The sequence below is a fragment of the Drosophila subpulchrella genome, unplaced genomic scaffold (assembly GCF_014743375.2).
Source record: "Drosophila subpulchrella strain 33 F10 #4 breed RU33 unplaced genomic scaffold, RU_Dsub_v1.1 Primary Assembly Seq50, whole genome shotgun sequence".
NCBI classification, from domain to species: Eukaryota; Metazoa; Arthropoda; class Insecta; order Diptera; family Drosophilidae; genus Drosophila; species Drosophila subpulchrella.
The window spans coordinates 874275-895153 of NW_023665687.1; the positions used below are offsets into that span (position 1 = coordinate 874275).

At 43.3% G+C, this 20879-nt stretch overlaps 1 protein-coding gene across 6 annotated transcripts in view; it reads right to left on the minus strand.

The window, feature by feature from the left end:
• LOC119562466 (integrator complex subunit 3 homolog) overlaps positions 1–20879 on the minus strand; it is a 92601-nt gene that overhangs the window by 3682 nt on the left and 68040 nt on the right. For 3 of the 6 annotated variants that reach the window (XM_037875653.1, XM_037875654.1, XM_037875655.1), the window contains 5 exons: positions 1597–2230; positions 1350–1542; positions 1083–1291; positions 223–1032; positions 10–167 (listed from right to left, as the gene is read on the minus strand). The exons of 1 other annotated variant lie outside the window; for it this stretch is intronic. In XM_037875653.1, the coding sequence (XP_037731581.1) occupies positions 10–167; positions 223–1032; positions 1083–1291; positions 1350–1542; positions 1597–2230 (2004 nt within the window). The remainder of the gene's footprint in view (positions 1–9; positions 168–222; positions 1033–1082; positions 1292–1349; positions 1543–1596; positions 2231–20879) is intronic. 2 more of the 6 variants (XM_037875656.1, XM_037875657.1) reach the window with 2 other exon arrangements.

The following is a 20879-nucleotide window of genomic DNA, read 5'->3' on the forward strand; positions in this document are numbered from 1 at the left end:
AGAATTTACCTTAAAGCTGAGGTTACGAATGGATCTCCCCTCGACTTGGTTTCCCTGCTGAGCATTAACCTAATTATTTCATTCGTTGGTTCTTCATTTTTTAACAGTAACAGAAAGTGGCTTAATGCTTCGGGGTGACTTCCGGGTTCCAATTCTGGCAGTAGATCCTAGAGAGAAAACCCATTAAAATTATGAAAAATCTAGTCAGTACTAGGTTCATACTTGAATACTCTTTAGGGGCACGTCGTGAGCTTGAACAATTTGCCATAGGCAAAATTGTTCATAAGTTTCAAATTCAAGACTTTCTCTAATACAATCAATGAGTCCATCTTGTTTAAATATAGTAAGTTTTCCTTGAGCGACTGAGTAAATTATGTCACGCACATTTTTTGCATCTATGCAGCGTAGTGTTATTCTCAAGAGATCAGTGTTATTGGTCGCTATCGACTTGAACTCTCTATATATGTCAGGGAGAAGCCACAAGTATATGGTTGTGCTTTCTTTCTCTAGAAGATCGAGGTCTCGCACCAGGCAATTACCCACCTTATCATCTACCGCATCGCAAATTTGTCGATAAATAGTTGTTTTAAACTGATATGATTGCTGAGAATTTTTGCGCGTTTGAAGCTTACAATAAACTTTCATAAAGTACAGAAGTAAATATCCAATTTCAGGTATGCTTTCACATAGCATTGACAATAAAGTTTGAAATGGCTTTTTGCTTTTTTCATCATTTTCATAAAGAAACCGAAACAAACCATACAATGGATAACTAATACTTTTCGCCAACAACTTCTCCTCAGTTTTACTCTCCGAAAATAGATTATGTTGCGGTAAAGTTTCGCGTAGAATTAAAACAGTATTTGATATCACATAATTAAGCTGAAACTCTTCAAAGGCAGAGGCTGGTAACGTCCGAAAGTCATTTAAAAATACTTCCCACGTAAAAGAGTTCCGTCCAGTAACAAATGAATCAAATGATTCAGCTATTGCCTCGGCCAGTTCCACTTTTGGTTTTTCTCTTAGTCTTACCTGAAAAAAAAAAATTAATATACTCTTTGGGATATTTTATGAATGTTAACCTTTGACAAAGGCAAATCGTCATCGTCATCGGTATTCTCTTCGATTTTATAAATTTTCCCCAAATTTTTAGCTGCTTCCTCGCTAAAAACACTTTCAATTTCTTGATCCGTTGGTATTAGTGCTATTTTATTTTCTTCATCTAGGAACGATATGACTGTTCCACTTTTATGGCTAGGACTAAGGCCAGTTCCTTGAAGATCAAAGTTTTCTGTTAATGAATATTGAGTCAGATTATTTTTTAGATATATATTTTAAGCACTACTAACCACTTTGAAAAATTCGCTGATCAATCTCTTTTTTAACACTGTGAGCCAGAATTGAATGCATTGAAGGGTAGGACGGGGCTTGACTAAGACTATTAGACGGTGATAAAAACTCTCTAAAGTTTTCCCGTATTAAATTACGCAGTTCTCTATCAAGTTTTGATGACTCAAAAAGAGGTTGTATATTTGGTATCACCTGTGTATAAAAAACCATTACATTAAATTATTGTTTTCACATTTTGGAATTTACCTGCTTATCCAGAATTAATTTCAATGAATTGTAAACTCCCATTCGAATTCTATCTTCATGTTTCACATAAAAGTGTTTTGTAATTCGACATAGGAAATCCAACAGCGTACTACTGACAAAGGGATGATTTCTAATCGAGTGGTACATAACCAGAATTCCAGGCTCTATGTTCATAATATTATCTTTAGCTGGATCAAAAAATAACCAATCGTAAAACAATGACAACTTTGCATTGGCCGACGCAATTGGATTTGTGCAGGATGATATGAGCCAGCCTATAATTGCCCATCTCGGTATAATATCTGAACATAACATATCGTTAGTCGGATGGATTACATTAATGATAAACCGAATTAGATCTGAGCGTAAGCTGTGAGACTCAGGTGTTGCGAAATATTTGTCCTGAAACCAATCCTGGTATCTCTTTTGATTTCCAAACTTCACTGACGATGCTAGAAAGCTAATTTTTCGTTCCATTTCTGGCAGTAGACGGCATTGCAGGAACCTTCGACTTGTCCGAATTTGAAGTAGGTGCCAAATACCGTTGAAGGTTGGATGTAAGCTTTTTGGATTGTAAAGTATATCACGCCATAGTTGTTCAAATTCCGGAATGCGGGCGACGTTCTGTAAAAGGCTGTTTTTAACATAGATGAAGAATTGAAACCATTATTGTTTATTTATTTTTAAGCTGAAACTACAAAAATGATTCAAGTTAACTATGTATGTTAACACTTTGCTCAGCAAAGTTTGCTGACCCAGTATTTTGTAACTTTATGTTAGCTCTAAGATTATATTATAATATTCCGTAAGAAATTATAAAAAAAAAATGTAAGTGGAATTTTAAGCTTATACTGATTTTAAGTCTGTAATAAATAAAAACACCATATCCGAGTTATCCATTGACTAACATTTTTATTAAACAAATTAAAAAAACCAAATTAAAAAAAAATAATTCATGAATAAATTATTGATTTTTGTGAAATGATTGTAATAAACTGAATTTAGGAAATTTCAATTCTAATTTTGTGCAGCCATAAAAGAGAAAATATAAAGTCGTTTTTGGAGTGGCCGCGTCACCCGACTGAAACAAATTTGCGCTGCGCAGGAAGCCCAAGTACAAAATATTATAAAACTGTGGGCGCTAGAACGGTTTTTGTGCTTGCGCTGCGTGGGAAGGCCAAGAATCTGCACGCTAAGTGCCAACATTCTAGCTCTTATAGTTTTCGAGATCATAAGCGTTCATACGGACAGACGGACATGACTACATCGACTCGACTAGTGATCCTGATCAAGAATTTTTTTATGGGGTCGGAAACGATTCCTTCTTCCTGTTACATACTTTCCGACGAATCTAGTATACCCTTTTACTCTACGAGTAACGGGTATACAAACACCGAAGCTATAATTTGTTTCATATTATTTTCCCACCAATTTTCCGATCGTTCCTATGGCAGCTATATGATTTAGTCGTCCGATTTTCATACAATTTAATCCGAAATTCAGATCTAATTAAAAAATGTTATTTCCGAGCGTAGAAGTTTATATGTTAAAAAACACCAAAGTTTCAGCCCGATAGCTTTAAAACTAAGAGGAGACTAGCTTGCGTTGAAACGGACGGACAGACGGACATGGCTAGATCGACTCGTCTAGTCATGTTGATCAAGAATACAAGGTGAGTTCCAAAGTAAACAGGACTTTTTGAATCTAGCGCCCTCTAGTGGCGCCATCTATATGTCAACTGGTGCGGTAGAATCTGCTATCGTTTATCGACTTCCAGTAAAAACATGACATTTCATATATTGGAAGTGAGGTTGTTGCGTTTTAAGTGTCAGTATGTTTTTGTCATCGGTGCGAAAATGAGCTTCGAACCAAGAGCCAACATTAAATTTTGTTTTAAAATTGGTAAAACTTTTACCGAAACGTTTCAATTGATGAAACAAGTTTATGGCGATGATTGCCTATCCCGTAGCAGAGTGCACGAGTGGTTTCAAAGTTTTCAAAGTGGTCGTGAGGACATAAATGACGATGAACATGTGGGCCAACCAAAATCCGTGATCACCGAAAATTCCATCGAAACTGTGCGTGAATTCACAAAAAAATGAGACGAAATCATCATTGAAATTCATGGAAATAGAATTGAACATCTCCAAAACATCGATTTATCGCATTTTCACCGAACATTTGGGCTTACAAAAGGTGTGTGCACGGTTTGTTTCGCACAAATTGACTGACGTCCAAAAATTGCTCAGAATTCAACATTCGAAGGACATCATTAAAGAGGCACAAAAAGACCCGAACTTCCTTTACAAGATTGTGACTGGTGACGAAACGTGGTGTTTTAAATATGATCCCGAAACGAAACGCCAGAGTGTTGAATGGAAGGCGCCGGACGAGACGAAACCCAAAAAATCGCGCCTGGAGAAGTCAAAAGTGAAGACAATGCTGATTTGTTTTTATGATTCCAAGGGTATTGTCCACAAAGAATTTGTTCCAACCGGCCAAAACATTAATGCGATATTCTACCTTGGAGTTTTGAAGCGTTTGGTGCGCCGTATTCGACGTGTTCGGCCCGAATATCGCGAAGATGGAAGTTGGCGTTTGTTGCACGATAATGCGCCGCCTCATCGATCGACGCTTGTGGCCGACTATTTGACCAAAAATCACATTTTAACCATCAACCACTCCCCGTATTCACCTGATATGGCACCGTGCGACTTCTACTTTTTCGGAAAAATGCATTTGCCGATGAAAGGAAAGCGTTATGCAGACGTAGAGGCCATTCAAAAGGCTTGCACCGGCATACTGGCGGCCATACCAGGCAACGAGCTAAAACACTCGTTCGACATGCTTTTGACCCGTGCAAAACGCTGTATTAAAGCAGAAGGAGACTATTTTGAATAAAATAAATTGATTTTGCCGAAAAAACTATTTGTTTTGTCTTTTTTTTAAAAGTCCTGTTTACTTTGGAACTCACCTTGTATATATACACATACTCGTATATTCCTTTCGTTTGCATTTTGTTTCTTTTGATTCTTTTGTCGTTCCATCTGCGCGGTAATACAGGGTTGCCCATATTCGACGGACCCATGTTTTTTTTTTTAAAATCAAAGAAAAAAATAAAAATTTGGCGGTTGGCAATCTTAATCATTTAATTTGTTCCAAGTAGATTTGTTTACATCAATTTTTGAATATGATATCTTTCAAATGGCCGCCTCTGGCGTTGATGGCGTATTGTGCCCTTTTTGCAGCATTTTCCATCGTTTTCGCCAACATTTCGGCCGGAATAGCGGCTATTTCTTCACGAATGTTGTCCTTGAGCTCTTCTAGGGTCCTTGGCTTGTTAACGTAAACCTTTGATTCAAATATCCCCACAAGAAGAAGTCAGGCGGCGTCAAATCGGGCGAACGCGGTGGCCAGTCCAAATCACCACTTTTCGACATCAAACGGCCCGGAAACAATTTCTTCAGAAAATCGATTGTTATGCGACTTGTGTGCGGTGGAGCGCCGTCTTGTTGAAACCAGAACTGCCTCATACGCTTTCGACGAATAATTGGCATCACAAAATTGGTCATCATGTCGCGATAACGCTCCTGGTTGATGGTAACAGCATGGCCATTTTCATTTTGGAAGAAAAACGGCCCAATGACCTTTTTCGAACTAACGCCGCACCAAACTGTGACTTTTTCGTCGTGAAGAGGCACTTCTTGAATCTTCTCAGGATTTTCAGTGGCGTAAATACGGCAATTTTGCTTATTTACGGTCCCATTCAATGTGAAATGGGCTTCATCGGACATGATAATTTTGTTCCAAAATTGATCGTCATCTTCGGCCATTTCGATGACTCTTTGGGCCCATTCCAATCGACGAGGCTTGTCCGTAAGCAACAATCTTTGCGTCAATTGAATTTTGTACGGGAACAAATGCAAATCAACGCGAATAATCCGTTGTAAAGTGGACCGAGCCATGCCCAACTGCTGAGAACGGCGTTTTTGGGATGTTCTTGGGGACATCTCAACACTGGCTCGTACGGCAGCGATATTCTCGTCCGATCGCCTTGGTCGACTTTTATTTGGCCTCTTCGGATTAGAAAGAGCCTCACCAGTCGTAAATTTTTCGTATAAACGCTTAATGGTGTTCTTAGAAGGCGCACTTTTCATATTTTTTAATTTTTTAAAAGCACGTTGGGTTTTCACAATTGACTTGTTCTGTTGAATGTAAATTTCAACTATTTCAGAGCGCTCGCGTGGCGTGTATTGTTCCATGGTAAAAATCTGCTTGGACTGACGCTTCAAACGCGGTATGTCATTAAGCGATCTGGCATCTCTGTCAAAAGTTATGGCGTCGTCAGATGGGTCCGTCGAATATGGGCAACCCTGTACGAATTTTGCGATCGCAGACCCTCCCAAAGCCTCAGTCATGGACCGCGACCAGCTTAAGATTGTCAGGAACGCCCTAGCAGAGCATACGGCCAGAACCAGCGTAAGGAACAAGAATTACACCAAACAATTGATGCACACCGCCGCCGCAGCGGTTCGCATCGAACCGGCTTCGGCACAGGCACCAGAAATAAAGGTATATAAGGACATACAGATTGTGGACCATGTAAATATTTGCCGGAATTCTCGGGAGCCAAAGAATAATGTTTCTTGGAAACAAGCGACCGTCACCGCTTACCAAATATTTCGTCGGCATAATGGCTTACGCCATTATCAGGCTGGCCTTTTTTGGAACGGTATTGAATTTCGACGCAATAATACGTCGCCTCGATTTCACTTACAGTGAAAAATGACTAATGCATATCATTAAGCACGAACTTGGCACCTATTTCTTAGATTTAAGTTATAGAAGGGATGATCGGTTTTTTGGTCGTAGCAACACTGCCACATTGACCATAAACGGGTGGTTTAAGGGTATATGCGCGATACGCCTTCGTATACAGATTAGGTGTCGCAATCTTTCGGCAGATGTAGTGGTTGTTTGAAGACAGCTTGGTGTCACAATCTTCTGAAGCCTCCAAGGTTGTGCGATGCGTGTGAGACGTGATCATATATGGACTGCTACGTCACTTTGAATGACCCAGTCTTAGATCACAGAAGGTGATCCTGAGGCTTTCCTTTATTGAGCTTGACTGGTGGTTAGTTTGCAAAACGCCAAAGATTTTAGATATTACTAAGAAGTGAAAGTGAGCTAGAATTAAAAATGTAGGCTACCTCTATTTCTACATTTTGCCAACTGTCTTAATTGGAATAATTCCTTTAAGTCGTTGTAATGTCTTCAAATCGTATATATACATTTTATAAATACATACATACATATTTAGTTATATTACAACGATCACATAATTTCGTATTTTTTGCATATATTTTGGGAAGAAAATCCTTGTCTTACGTTGATTCCACCATAAGTCTGTTAAGTACTTTTATTCTTTTGGCGTTGCATTTTAGGTCATAGTACCAAGGCTTTTATGGAATGTTAAAAAAAGCATTTATAAACTGGATCCCTTGCTTAAAAACTTTTGCTTATTATCCTCATTTCAGTTCTTTTCTAGGAGTTTCCTAATTTCTCTATGCGGGTCTTTGATGTTAAATTTTATGTATATTTCTCGTTGAATTGCTGATTTGACAATAAGGTCAGTCTTTTCGTTAATTACTATGCCCTTGTGGCCAGGTACCCAAAATAGTTCTAGCCTTAGTACACCCGATTTTATATACGCGATACACGCAGATTTTTTTTTAAAATAATTTTTTAGCACCAAGGCAGTTACATAATATTACAGCGTATTTTTACTTAGATTTTTAAAAGACAGAATCAAATTTAATTCTTGCTAGTTCAGCTTTTACAAAGGAGAGCGGAGTGTCGAAAAAATGTTTATGAAAACTGGGTAACCCATTGCCACTTGATTCAGGACCTACTGAAGCATCTATGGAAATTATATTCCATGTTTTCCTAGAATATTCGTCTATGATTTTCACATAAAATGGAAAAAGTTCCTAGATAACTAAAAAAGGTCACGTATTTTGGTTTTGTCAAAAAATGAAACCAATGTGTTGGTGTATATTCTTTTAGCCAGGAAAAACCTGGTACCATCGAAAAACACCTTGTTTTGGGCTTTCACTTTAAACCATTCTTTGGCGGTCAACAATTTTGCCCTGAAGATAGGCGGCAAGTACGAAGATTTTATGCTTGCTCGTGCCAGGAGACAACCTACACATCCTCTTAGAGCTCCAACTTCAGCAATTTCTAAGCTTTTGCTTGCTTCTTACGAATGATTTGAAGATAACATACGTGTGCTGATTTAAGGCTTTATCCCAGTCTTGATAGTAGTGGCGTAGTGAAGGATTTTATAACTGTTTTTTTGGCTTTTATCTTCTTTATACTGAACATTATGAGGCATATTGCCAGAAAGGGTTGTTCTCAGAAACACAAAGCTTTATTGACTTGGCATAGCCACATTCTCGACAGCTATATACATGGTGCCCAACTCAAGCTTCGGTATTAAAACATTGAATACCCTTGGAAAAAAAAACCAAAATTCATGGAAAATGAATTAGTTTTTGAATAAAATGTCGACCAAATGGCCACCGTTGTTCTTGATGGCAAAAATAGTTTTTTCGAGCATTTTCCATGACTTTTTCGAGCATATCGGCCGATATATTGGCCATTTCGGTGCGAGTACTATCTGTGTGATGGTCTTGGGCTTGCTCGTGTACACTTTGCTCTTTAGATAACCTCACAAAAAGAAGTCCGGCGGGGTCAAATCCGGCGAACGCGGTGGTAGTAAGTAAAGTAAGGGCCGATGATGGTTGAGGCACAAACTGTCATTCTTTTTTCATGTAATGGATCCTCATAAATGAAGTGAGGACTCTCAATGCGCTTCGTCGGTCATCAAAATTGCATGCCAAAAAATCGTTGAGTTATCTGTATTTTGTACGGAAACATTCCCAAGACTTTCAAAATACGCTGCATCGTGGTGCCACTAAAGATTAAATGCTGCGAACGCCGCTGGTACGATACGGTGAGGTCCTCCTCAACACTATCCCGTACAGCCGCTATGACAGCACTGGAGCGCCTCGGACGTGGTCAGTTGTGTGGCCCACGGTTCGCCACTGAACCGTGTTCAAAAAAACTCTCAGCCAAATGACGAATACTATTGTCGGAAGGCGCTTTTTTGCCTCTGTACTTTCGTCGATACGCACGCTGCGTTTTCACAATTGAACGCCCGTTTTCGATAAACAAAGTCACCACCTCGACGCGTTCTATTGGTGTTAAGTAATTCATGGCTCAAATTGTACTGAATTGACGTTTCCAAAAAGCCAATCGCTTCACAAACGTCTAAGCTATTCAGTGTTTCTATATCGAAGGTCGAGATGGCAACTTTTTACAACCTCTGCTGACATTAACAAATAGTTGCCTTGGTTAATGGAGAAACCAAGGTCCTTAAAGAGTAGGTTAAAAACAGTTAGTTTGCTTTGCGACTTGTTGACCGTGCTGTTGAAAGCTTTTCCTGAGAAAATTATGATAAAATCATAAGCAAATTGCATAATCTGGGCATCATTAATATGATGGAATATTTCTGTGGAAAGGATAAACACTATTGGAGGGAGGCAGGCTCCCTGAGGAATCCCACCTTTCGTTACTTGTATAGCGTTTCCAAGTTTTTAAACACGATTTGATAGAATGCTGAAAATCCAGTCTATAAAGACTTTAGAAAATTTGTTCCATAACTATTTAAGGAAGTTTAGATTTACACAATTATACGCATTGACAGGTCAACAACTGCTAAAACAATAATAAATAAGTCGACTTTTTTCAATGCTATGACAATAATCACATCGTTAATGCAAATTAATTTTATAATTAATCGTTGATTAAAAAAAATACATTTTTATTTTTATTTTATTGGCGTTAGACTTTAATTTACTGGGCTCACTATTACATCAAAAGAAAAGACACTTTTTTTTCCAAATTACTTGTTACAAAGAGAGATTGGTCAAGGCCAACAGTTTCAGATTGTTCAAATGGTGGCTTATAAATACTTTGGCCTGATGAGCCATCGAATTCGTAACTGACAGTTAATGTACACCTTATATTCCCGTGGTGTTTTAAAAGCGCCACATCAATAACCTCTTCTTGCATTTGAAGTATACGGTCTGAAGTAGGGTTTAGTAAACTTTGTAGTGCTACTTCAGCTTTTGTTTCAGAAAAGTTGACAACTTTTAGTCTGCACTGTAATTTTGCTTTTGCTTCTTCAAGGTAAGAGGGATAAATATCACATCTGTGACGCATGTTATGGACTTTTGTGTTTATATACTGTTCCTTTGTTAGCCCGTTTTCAATTAAAAATGCTTAAGCATTATCAGCGCTTATAGGTGTCTTCAAAACTTCTTTCAAAACTAATCCCGTTAATTCTTCATGTGAATTCTTTGCTACATTGTAAGCTGTAAAATGGTGTTGAATTAACTTTTTCTATGGCCAGCTCAGATGCCAACTTCCTTTTTAAAGGAGGTCCCGCATACTGAACGTTTGAGGCTTCCGAACAAGTTTTGTTGATATAGTGCCCTGGCCCTTAAGCTCTATTAATAGTGAATTTTTTTCTTTAAAACGTTCTATCATTCTATTACATTTGCAAAAACGGACTTTTTCCCTAACTCATTTATTACCTTTTTGATCTAGTTGATATTAACTGTGACAAAATTAATTCGATTACTTCTTCATCGAATTAAATTTTCCATTGTGACTTCTTGTTAGAATCCCTTTTTATTTTATTTGATTCTTATTTATTATTTCTTTATAAAAACATAAATTAGTTACGTGAAATAAATCGTTGTAAGATTCATAAGTAAGAATATCCTTGTTGTCCTTGAACAGAACAAATTCATGGTTCGAGTATCAATTATTTCTGAACTGGTCAATATATTCAAAAAACGTCAAAAGGATTTTGGGTCGTCGTGGAATGAATACTCTGAATTTATTCCTGAGTGACTATTATAACGATCTCAATATAATCGGTTGGATTAAATTCTTCTTTTAAGCAGCGAGCTAATTCTGTTAATGGCGAATGTGCCCTTTCAACATGTCCGTTTGAAGTACTGTGCCTCGGGTCTGCGTAGTGTAAAGTTAATCGGCACCTTTGTGCAAAAGATTTAAATTGTGCTGAGGTAACTCGCGGTTCATTTTCGGTCATAAGTACTTTATCTTGCGGAAATTGTTGAAGTAATTTTATTATCTTATTTTCAATGTTTAATTTATTTTGAATTTCTTTAACTACCTACCCACCTACTCCTACCTTCTTTAGCTGGCACTGGGTGTCTGCTATATTTGTTTTCATTGCAAATTTTACAATTTATAATACATTCTTTTAGATTTGTATATAAATTGGGCCAATAATATAATCAACTGATTTGTTATATTTTCGTCTAGTCCCCTATGAGCGCGATTGTGTATTTTTTCATTTATTATAGCACTATCTTCTGCGTTTTCTAGGATCTGGTGAAAAATTCGAGTAAAAAAAAATTATTAGTAAAAATTATTTTTTAAAGGTACTTGAACATAATATAAATCTTCTATCGCTGTTTGTAACATTATTTATTTGTATTCGTGATAATGCATCGGCTACAACATTTATTGTTCCTAGTTTGTGTATTATTTTTGTGGTAAGACTTTCTATGAAGGAATACCATCTTTTCATTTCTACGGTTGAATTTTCTATGCCAATTACTCTATATAAATAATATCACAGATTTTTTAAAGTCCTTACTATGACTAACAATTTTTTTTTATTTGTGGTATAAAGTTGTTTCGTTTTATACAATGGACACCATCCCAACAGCAACAGAGACTGCCAAACAATACTTTGTGGAGGCCGCCAAGCACCACACAGAGGCCACAAGATGTAACCAACGTCTGTTATTCTGCTGGGTATGCGGCAAAGCGGGTGTCAGGAGCGTCGAGTGCAGCCAACGAGCGGGAAATGGCCAGCGATATCAGCCACAGAGAGACGAGCGGGGGTCGCACAGAGCTACCTCTCCAAACTAACTGGCAAGCTAATCGAAGAGGGACATCAGTTGTCCGCAGCGGTTATGATTGGTGGGAGCAGCTACAAAGCCACAATCGACACGGGGGCAACGGCAAGCTTCGTGAGCGAAGAACTGGCGGACAATCATGCTGCTCTAGAAAGGATTGCAAGGACGAGACGGCAAGTTAGGTTGACAGACGGAAGATGCGGCGGAATTAATGCGCAGCTCGGGGTGGAGGTCAAATTCGGCAACAAAGAACTGACCATTAGCCTGTTGATTTTACCAGAAGTAGTGGATCCGTTGGTGTTGGGATGGAATTTTCTAACACAAGTCGGTACCGAAATTAAGTGCGCTGGACACGAAGTGATAATACCGGCCAGGAATCGTCACAAGGGATGGCTCAAGGAAAAGTTGTCGGTGGCAGTCGTACAACGGGCAAGCGAAGATGACGACACGACGAAATTCCTGGAGGCAGAGCTATCGTCTTTCAGCAGCATCAAACATGGCAGAGCATCAGATCACGATGAAAGACGACAAACCAATAAAGCAGCGATACTATCCCAAGAATCCGAAAGTTCAAGGGGAGATCAATGCGAAGGTGGACGAGCTTCTCCAAATGGGGTTCATAGAGCATTCAAAGAGCCCATACAGCTCCCCCATCGTGATGGTGAAAAAGAAGACAGGCAAGTGGAGACTGTGTGTCGACTTCAGGCAGATCAACGCGAAGTCAGTGAAGGATGCCTACCCAATGCCCCGCATAAACTACATCCTAGATCAACTAAGAGAAGCGCGGTACATCAGCAGTTTGGACCTGAAGGATGGATCCAGATCCCACTGGAAGAAAGTAGCAGGCAATTTACAGCGTTTACGGTACCAGGCAAAGGTCTGTTTCAGTGGAGGGTAATGCCGTTCGGACTTCACTCGGCGTCGGCAACGTTTCAGCGAGTCTTGGACCAAGTAATTGGCCCCGAGATGTCACCTCACGCATTCGCTTACCAGGATGACATAATAGTGATCGGTCGCACGCTGGAAGAACACAAAAAAAACCTGAGGGAAGTGTTCCGGCGTCTAAAGGAGGCAAATCTGAGGCTGAATCCAGAAAAATGCCAATTCTTCAAAAAGGAGCTGCTGTACCTGGGTCATCGAGTGACTAGCGAGGGAATAGGAACAGATCCAGAAAAAGTAGCCGCCATCGCCGAACTAGAACCACCATCGACTGTCAAAGAGCTCCGGCAATACCTAAAAACTTTGCCACGCCCACTCTAACGCCCACAACGCTAAAATCTGTCTACCGCCGGTAGGTGGCGCATTTAAATCTCACTTTGCTGCTTGCATATCTCAATTTTCCTTTGGTCCCTTTAGCTGAGTAACGGGTATCTGATAGTCGAGGTACTCGACTATAGCGTTCTTCCTTGTTATATTTAGTTTTTAGTTTTCTAAATATCGGCAAGCTCTGTACATAAAATGGGTATAAAAACTTCGGCGTGCCGAAGTTAACTTCTTTTCTGGTTCCGCATGCCCTTCTGCGAAATGAATGAGACAACGCACTGCCAAGAAAGGTTCCGCGATTGTAGCATATGTAACTGTCCTAAGTCTTCAAGCCTGTATAGGAAGCTGCTGGCTGCTGCGCCGTAGGATACATTGAAAATTGCAATGTCATGCTTCTACCGAAACCTGTCTATACATCCAAGCAATATCCGCTCTAATAGCATATTTATAAAACCTAAATCCACCAGGATGTCAAACAGCTCAGATTGCAGCTTTGCTCCCACTGGCATGTTCTCATTTAAAGACTTCTCGTTACTTGATTTTTAAGAAGCACTAATAGACGACGCGGAGTTTTGTCGTCTCACTGTCTGGACTAAGCACTAGGTGATGAGGCATGAAGTATGTCACTTCTCAGACTGCATATGAATCGACCACTTCCAAATGACGTAGTTCCATATACTCTTGGATAAATTAATTGTTCATATTGTTTTTTTAAGCAAGTGTTTCGTGCTAACCTCCTTTCAAAATTGAGAAATCGTGAAAGGGCCGACTGGTAGGAGTCTCCTAGTTCAGGATGCAAGTCGATGAATGGTGTCTTAACAATTTTCCGGACGCTCTCGCTAGAAATGAAGATCCTTTCGCATTTCTTTTCTTCTGGTGTGAAATTGCACCTAGCGGGTTAAGCCTCTTTACATTCCCAAAATCGATAAACAAAATTTGTTAATGTATCCCTGGCGTCAGTCTTCGGCGATTGCTTCTTGACTAACAGAGACATCCGGCTCGAGAAACTGAAGTCTCACAGCCAAACAAGGTCTGTGGCCAATCATTTCCTAACTTGATGTGACCTCGCCATAATTAAGTCAAAAAAGATAGACACTCCGAATAAAAATCGGGTTCAGCTAACTGCACTTCCTGAGGAGGTTTCCAACGTGAGTCAAGGTGTTGACAATATGGATTGTACTGAGTAATCTCTCCGAGCACGAAGAACACCGCCGCAAAGTTGCCAACTCTTCTGGTCATAAAAAGCTAAAGTAACATATGAAAAAAGCTAGAAGCCACCAGAAAATTTGGATGATAGCTAAAATATAAAGCTGTGTTAGTGAAACGATAGTTTTATTAATTTGATTTACTTATTAAGTATTTTTGAGTAGTTCGTAAATTTCGTCAATCATGTCCTCTTCTGCTGAATTTTTTTAAGTCTGATTGGTTCCAATCTTTTTTAGGCAATCGCTGGGACTTCATAGTTATGACAGCATTTATTTTCCCTGCATAGTCCGAATCTACAACTATGATATTTTATGCTATTAATATTTTAAAATATGGGTTGAACAGATAAAATACCTAATGTGTAAAATTAAGTTTAATGTTTCAACGGCCATTCTATTTCGCAGCTTAGTTTTCACATTGTTCATTTGGCTGAACACTCTTTCCACCTCTGCATTCGACCATGGCAACGATAAAAGGCTTAACGCAAATGATGCTAGTGTCGAAAATCTTTTATTTCCTGCTGCATCCACGTAGTTAGACACTTTGGCCCATAAACTTGTGGTATCCATTATTTTGGACCATTTTATAAGATGGACGTTTTTGTATTGGAAGAGAATCTCTTCAATATTTGCCGATTCAAACTTTAAGTGCTAGAGGATGTGCAAAATTTCACCCTTCTTTGGACATATTTTGTTGACGGAAAACAAATCAATTTGTTGAAAAATTTCAAAATTATCTGGCAACTTTAATTAAGAATTTGGAACTTATAAAATAAATATTACAATTACTCTATAAGAAAACCTCTGCTTGAGCTCATTAATTAATGTGTTAAGCAGCAGCAGCAGCAGATGGCCGGCCGCTTACCAGGTACGCGGCGAATTCGCGTAGTAACGGCGCGGCGAGGAGAGGATGGAGAACGAGAGAGTTTGGAGACCAAGGATGGAGAACGAGAGAGTTTAAAGACCAAGGATGGAGAACGAGAGAGTTTGGAGACCAAGGATGGAGATCCAGAGAGTTTGGAGACCAAGGAGCGGATAAGGAGAGAGTGGAGACTTGCCGGGCAGAGCAAGAGTGCTATGTGGGGATAACGGGACTCCACCGTACTTAGGTTTCTCCCGTGAACTTTGGATCGGGAGAAGAAGTGCCACATCTAGGCAGTGGAGCGGCACACAGGCGTGCCACAAGCATCACAGGAATCAACGGGACGGCAGTAGTGGGCAGAACATCGGTTGGAAGCGATACGTAAAGGACAAGTTGGTCAAACAGGAGTCACGGACTTTGGACCCGGGGTGGAAAGATTCAGCGGGCCGTGCCCAAAAAGGAAATAACGGTTCCCGGAGGCCCTATATAAGGCCACAGAGCGCTGGAAGCTGGATCAGTCGATCACGAGGAGTCAAGATCAGTTAAAATACCAAAGTGAATAGTCAGTCAACCAAGTAATCTACGAGGGAGCTACAACAAGGCGAGTTGTCGGAAGCAGCGCCGTGGGAAGCATACAAGGAGCAAGATCGCCACGTCGAGACGTTCGGAATTATACATCAGGAATCTCCGAGACACAAGCCACTTGTCCGGAAGGCATCACACGGCTAAGTCAAGGCGTTTGTTTTCCAACTTTGTCACGACCACACCCTGGCGAATCGCCCGGCGGGTCTGTCAGAGTCAAGCGAAAGAGGCCTACGACGAAGAACCGTTAGCTCGGGGAGGAAAGTTGTATAAGACCCAGCGTACCTTGCCCGACCAAGCAGGACCTGGCGTGAAGGACGAGCGGTGGATCGATTTGCGGTTTCAAGAGGCGGACGCCTGGAGAGCCCTGCTATTACCGGCGAAGTTCCTGGACAGCAACCGCCCAACTCCCCGAGTGCCAGAACGACAAGCTACTGGTCAGGAGACAACGCAGAAGACATCGGCAGCGACGCCAGCAGACATTTCCGGCAGCCACGTTACCATCGCCGCGCGGAGCTCATTGGGGAGCGCAGGCGCGTCACGGACGATAAGCATTAGGGTGAAGCCGGGTGGAACGTTCGTCTGCGCTAGGCGTAAAGCGAAGTGAACTGCTAGGCAGCTTCCTGGCGACAGCCTGGACTGTCAGCGCGATCTGAGCAAGAACCTAGCGGGACCGGTATTGCCTCGAAAGGCGTCGGCCTGGAGAGCAAGGCTTGTTCACCCTAGTCTGAGAACGGTGACGCTTCCCTAAGCCCACAAGGCCGAACTCTCTGCGAGTCTAAGGCGCAACAAGAGACCCCGAGGCAGCGCGTCGGCAAGCAAGCAGAGGCGGCCACTACAAGCGTCCCGAAACCCAGGAGCCAGCGGAAGCCGAGTCAACGCGTCAAGCCAGAGCAAGGAACCAGAGCACGGCGGAACCAGAGCAAGGAGATACCGAAGTCAGCCCAGCCACACACCCGCTGTACTAATACCACGAGAATAAATCCCACTGTTGCCATTTGAACCCCTTTGTTTACTCACTGATCTACGATGCAGTCACGTCCTATAAATTTGGTGGGACGAACACACAATCTTCTGAGCTAGCCGCACGAATCTCGTAGCGAGCAGACACAAAATCAGTTCGTTACATCTGGCACCCAACGCGATTGTCCCAACAGTGAGAACAGCACAATAAAAATGGGAAAGAAGTGGATTTACCGCCTCAAGAAGGAGGACTTCGCCCATGTCGCACAGAGGCTTAATGTCGCCCTGGAGGGCAGGCTAGACGACATGAGGAAGGCACTATCGGAATACTACTCAGAAATAGAGAACGATTCACAACTCGTCGACATCTGGGCCGAGCTGGAGGCGACATACCACGACAGAGCCGGCCCAAGCATTACGTTAACGAACGCTGAAGGGGACAACCTAGTGGCAAGCCTTAGCATTGACAACAGGCGAAAAGAGGCCCAAAGGAGAGAATCAAGCCAAGATAAGAAAACAGCAGCGCTAACCCCGAGACCAAGCCAGTCGGACTATGCAAAGGTCGCTAAACAGGTCCGTGAATGGTCGTTCAGGTTCGACGGGGCGGAAAAACCATTCGAGTTCCTGGAGCAAGTAGAATGGTCCGCCAACACGTACGGTTTGGAGCTCGATATGATCCCTCGAGCGATGCCTGAGTTGCTAAAAGGAAGGGCTTTGAAATGGTTCATCGCCAACAATAAGCAGTGGAGAACTTGGGCAGAATTCATTGAAAGTTTCCACACATATTTCCTGCCAAGAGATTTCTTCACCAGGCTGGCGGACCAGGTCCGGCAAAGGAAGCAGGGCTTCAGCGAGTCGTTCAAGGACTACATGATCGACATGCAGACGATGCTGAGGCCACTTAATTACTCCGCTAAAGAGACCCTAAGGATCATCAAGGAAAACTGCACCCCTAGTCTAAGGATCTTCCTAAGGGCATACAAAGTGTCGGACCTGGACACGCTGATGATATTAGCAGACGAGTACGAAGAACTTGAAAAGGAACGGGAAGTTTTCGCACAGGAGAACAAGTTCTCAAGGACCAAGTCGGCGTCACCAACACAGGTGACATGCAGAAGATGCGAGGAGACAGATAACCAGGACATACGAGGAAACGACCAATGGTCACCACCACACCAAGCCAAACGACAGCAGGCAACAGACGCACCACGCGGAGGTCATTGGACACCACCCCCACAGCAACAGAGACAGCCAAACAATACCTTGTGGAGGCCGCCAAGCAACACACAGAGGCCACAAGATGCCACCCATATCACAGACCCGCTGGAGGCCTGTCGGAAATGCGGTGGGAACGGACACTGGGCTAGAGGATGTCGTAACCAGCGGCTGCTGTTTTGCTGGATATGCGGCAAGGTGGGTGTTAGGAGCGTCGATTGCTGCCAACGATCGGGAAATGGCCAGCGATCTCAGCCGCAGAGAGGCGAGCGGGGATCGCACAATGCCACCTCTCCAAACTAACGGGCAAGCTAATCGAGGAGGAGCAGCAGTTGTCCGCAGCTGTGATGATTGGTGGGAAAAGCTACAAAGCCACAATCGACACCGGAGCAACGGCAAGCTTCGTTAGCGAAGAATTGGCGGACAATATTGCATCGGTTGGAAGCGGTACGTGAAGGACAAGTGGGTCAACCAGGAGGCACGGACTTTGGACTCGGAGTGGAGAGATCCAGCGGGCCGTGCGCAAAAGGGAAATAACCCGGAGGCCCTATATAAGGCCGCAGAGCGCTGGCAGCTGGATCAGTCGATAACGAGGAGTCAAACCTTCAAGATCAGTTAAAGTACCAAGTGAACAGTCAGTCAAGCAAGTAATCTACGAGGGAGCCACAACAAAGCGAGTCGTCGGAAAGAGCGCCGTGGAAAGCATACAAGGAGAAAGATCGCCACGACGAGACGTTCGGGATTGGGACTTCAGGAATCTCCGAATTGAGACACAAGTGGCTGAGTTCCGGAAGGCATCACACGGCTAAGTCAAGGCGTTCGTTTTCCAACTTTGTCACGACCACACCCTGGCGAGTCGCCCGGCGGGTCTGTCAGAGACAAGCGGAAGAGTCCTACGACGAGGAACCGTCAGTTTGGGGAGGAAAGTTGTCTGAGACCCAGCGTACCTTGCCCGACCAAGCAGGACCTGGCGCGACGGACGAGCGGTAGATCGATTTGCGGTTTCAAGAGGCGTTGACCTGGAGAGCCCTGCGATTACCGGCGAAGTTCCCGAACAGCAACCGCCCAAATCCCCGAGTGCCAGAACGGGAAGCTACTAGTCAGGAAGGGCAAGCGAACGACCCGTTGAAGCAGTCAATAGGCGTTGTCCTGGAGAAGCCGGGTGGAACGTTCGTCTGCGCTAGGCGTAAAGCAAAGTGAACTGCTAGGCAGCTTCCTGGCGATAGCCTTGACTGTCAGCGCGATCTGAGCAAGAACCTAGCGGGACCGTCCGGGACAGAGCAAGGGACAGGTATTGCCTCGAAAGGCGTTGGGCTGTAGAGCAAGGCTTGTTCACCCTAGTCTGAGAACGGTGACGCTTCCCTAAGCCCACAAGGCCGAACTCTCGGCGAGTCCAAGGCGCGACAAGCGACCCCGAGGCAGCGCGTCGGCAAGCGAGCAGAGGCGGCCACTACGAGCGTCCCGAGACACAGGAGCCAGCGGACGTCGAGTCAACGCGTCGACAAGCCAGGTCGAGAAGCACTAGCAGCCGGCGGAACCAGAGCAAGGAGATACCGAGGCCAGCCCAACCTCACACCCGCTGTACAAATACCACGAGAATAAGTCCCACTGTCACCATTCGAACCCTGTGTTTTCTCACTGATCTACGGGGCAGTCACGTCATATAAATTTGGTGGGACGAACACACAGTCTTCTGAGACTACACAAAACCAGTTCGTTACATCTGGCGCACAACGTGATTGTCCCAACATCAACAACATCATGAGAACATCACAATAAAAATGGGAAAGAAGTGGATAAACCGCCTTAAGGAGGACTTCGCTCATGTCGCAGAGAAGCTTAATGTCGCCCTGGAGGGCAGGCTAGACGACATGAGGAAGGCACTGTCGGAATACTACTCAGGAACGGAGAACGACCCACAACTCGTCGACATCTGGGCCGAGCTGGAAGCAACATACCACGACAGAGCCGGCCAAGCATTACGTTAACGAACTCTGAAGGGGACAACCTAGTGGCTAGCCTGAGCGTTGACAACATTAAAAAGAGTCCCACAGGAGAGAGTCAAGCCAAGATAGGAAAACAGTAGCGCTGACCCCGAGACCAAGCCAGTCGGACTACGCAAAGGTCGCTAAATAGGTCCGCGAATAGTCGTTCAGGTTCGACGGGGCGGAAAAACCATTTGAATTCCTGGACCAGGTAGAATTGTCCGCCAACACGTACGGCTTGGACTTAGATAGCGATGCCGTAATTGCTTAAGGGAAGGGCGAGTTGTTCAAGGACTAAATGATCGACATGCAGACGATAGTAAGGTCACTTAGCTATTCTACGAAAGAGACGTTAAGGGTCATTAAAGAGAACTGTACCTCAAGCCTACGGATCTTCCTAAGAGCGTACAAAGTGTCGGACGGGGATACACTAATGATCCTAGCCGATGAGCACGAAGAACTTTAAAAGGAACGGAAAGTTTTTGCACAGGAGAACAAGTTCTTAAAGACCAAGTCGGCATCACCAACGCAGGTCACATGCAGAAAATGCGAGGAGGCAGACAACCACACCAAGCTAGACGACAGACGGACCACGCGGAGGCCAGTGGACACCACCCCCACAGCAACAGAGACAGCCAAACAATGCCTTGTGGAGGCCGCCAAGCAACACACAAAGGCCACAAGATGCCACCCATATCACAGACCCGCAGAAGGCCTGTCGGAAATGTGGGGGAACGGACGTTGGTTTAGAGGCTGTCGAAACCAACGGCTGTTATTCTGCTAGATATGCGGCAAGTTGGGTGTCAGGAGCGTCGATTGCTGCCAACGATCGGGAAACGGCCAGCGATCTCTGCCGCAGAGAGGCGAGCGGGGATCGCACCATGCTACCTCTCCAAACTAACGGGCAAGCTAATCGAGGAGGAGCAGCAGTTGTCCGCAGCTGTGATGATTGGTGGGAAAAGCTACAAAGCCACAATCGACACCGGAGCAACGGCAAGCTTCGTTAGCGAAGAATTGGCGGACAATATTGCTGCTCTAGGAAGGATTACCAGGACGAGACGGCAAGTTAGGTTGACAGATGGAAGGTGCGGCGGAATTGATGCGCAGCTCGAGGTGGAGGTCAAATTCGGCAACAAACAAGTGACCATGAGCCTGTTGATTTTACCCGGGGTAGTGGATCCGTTAG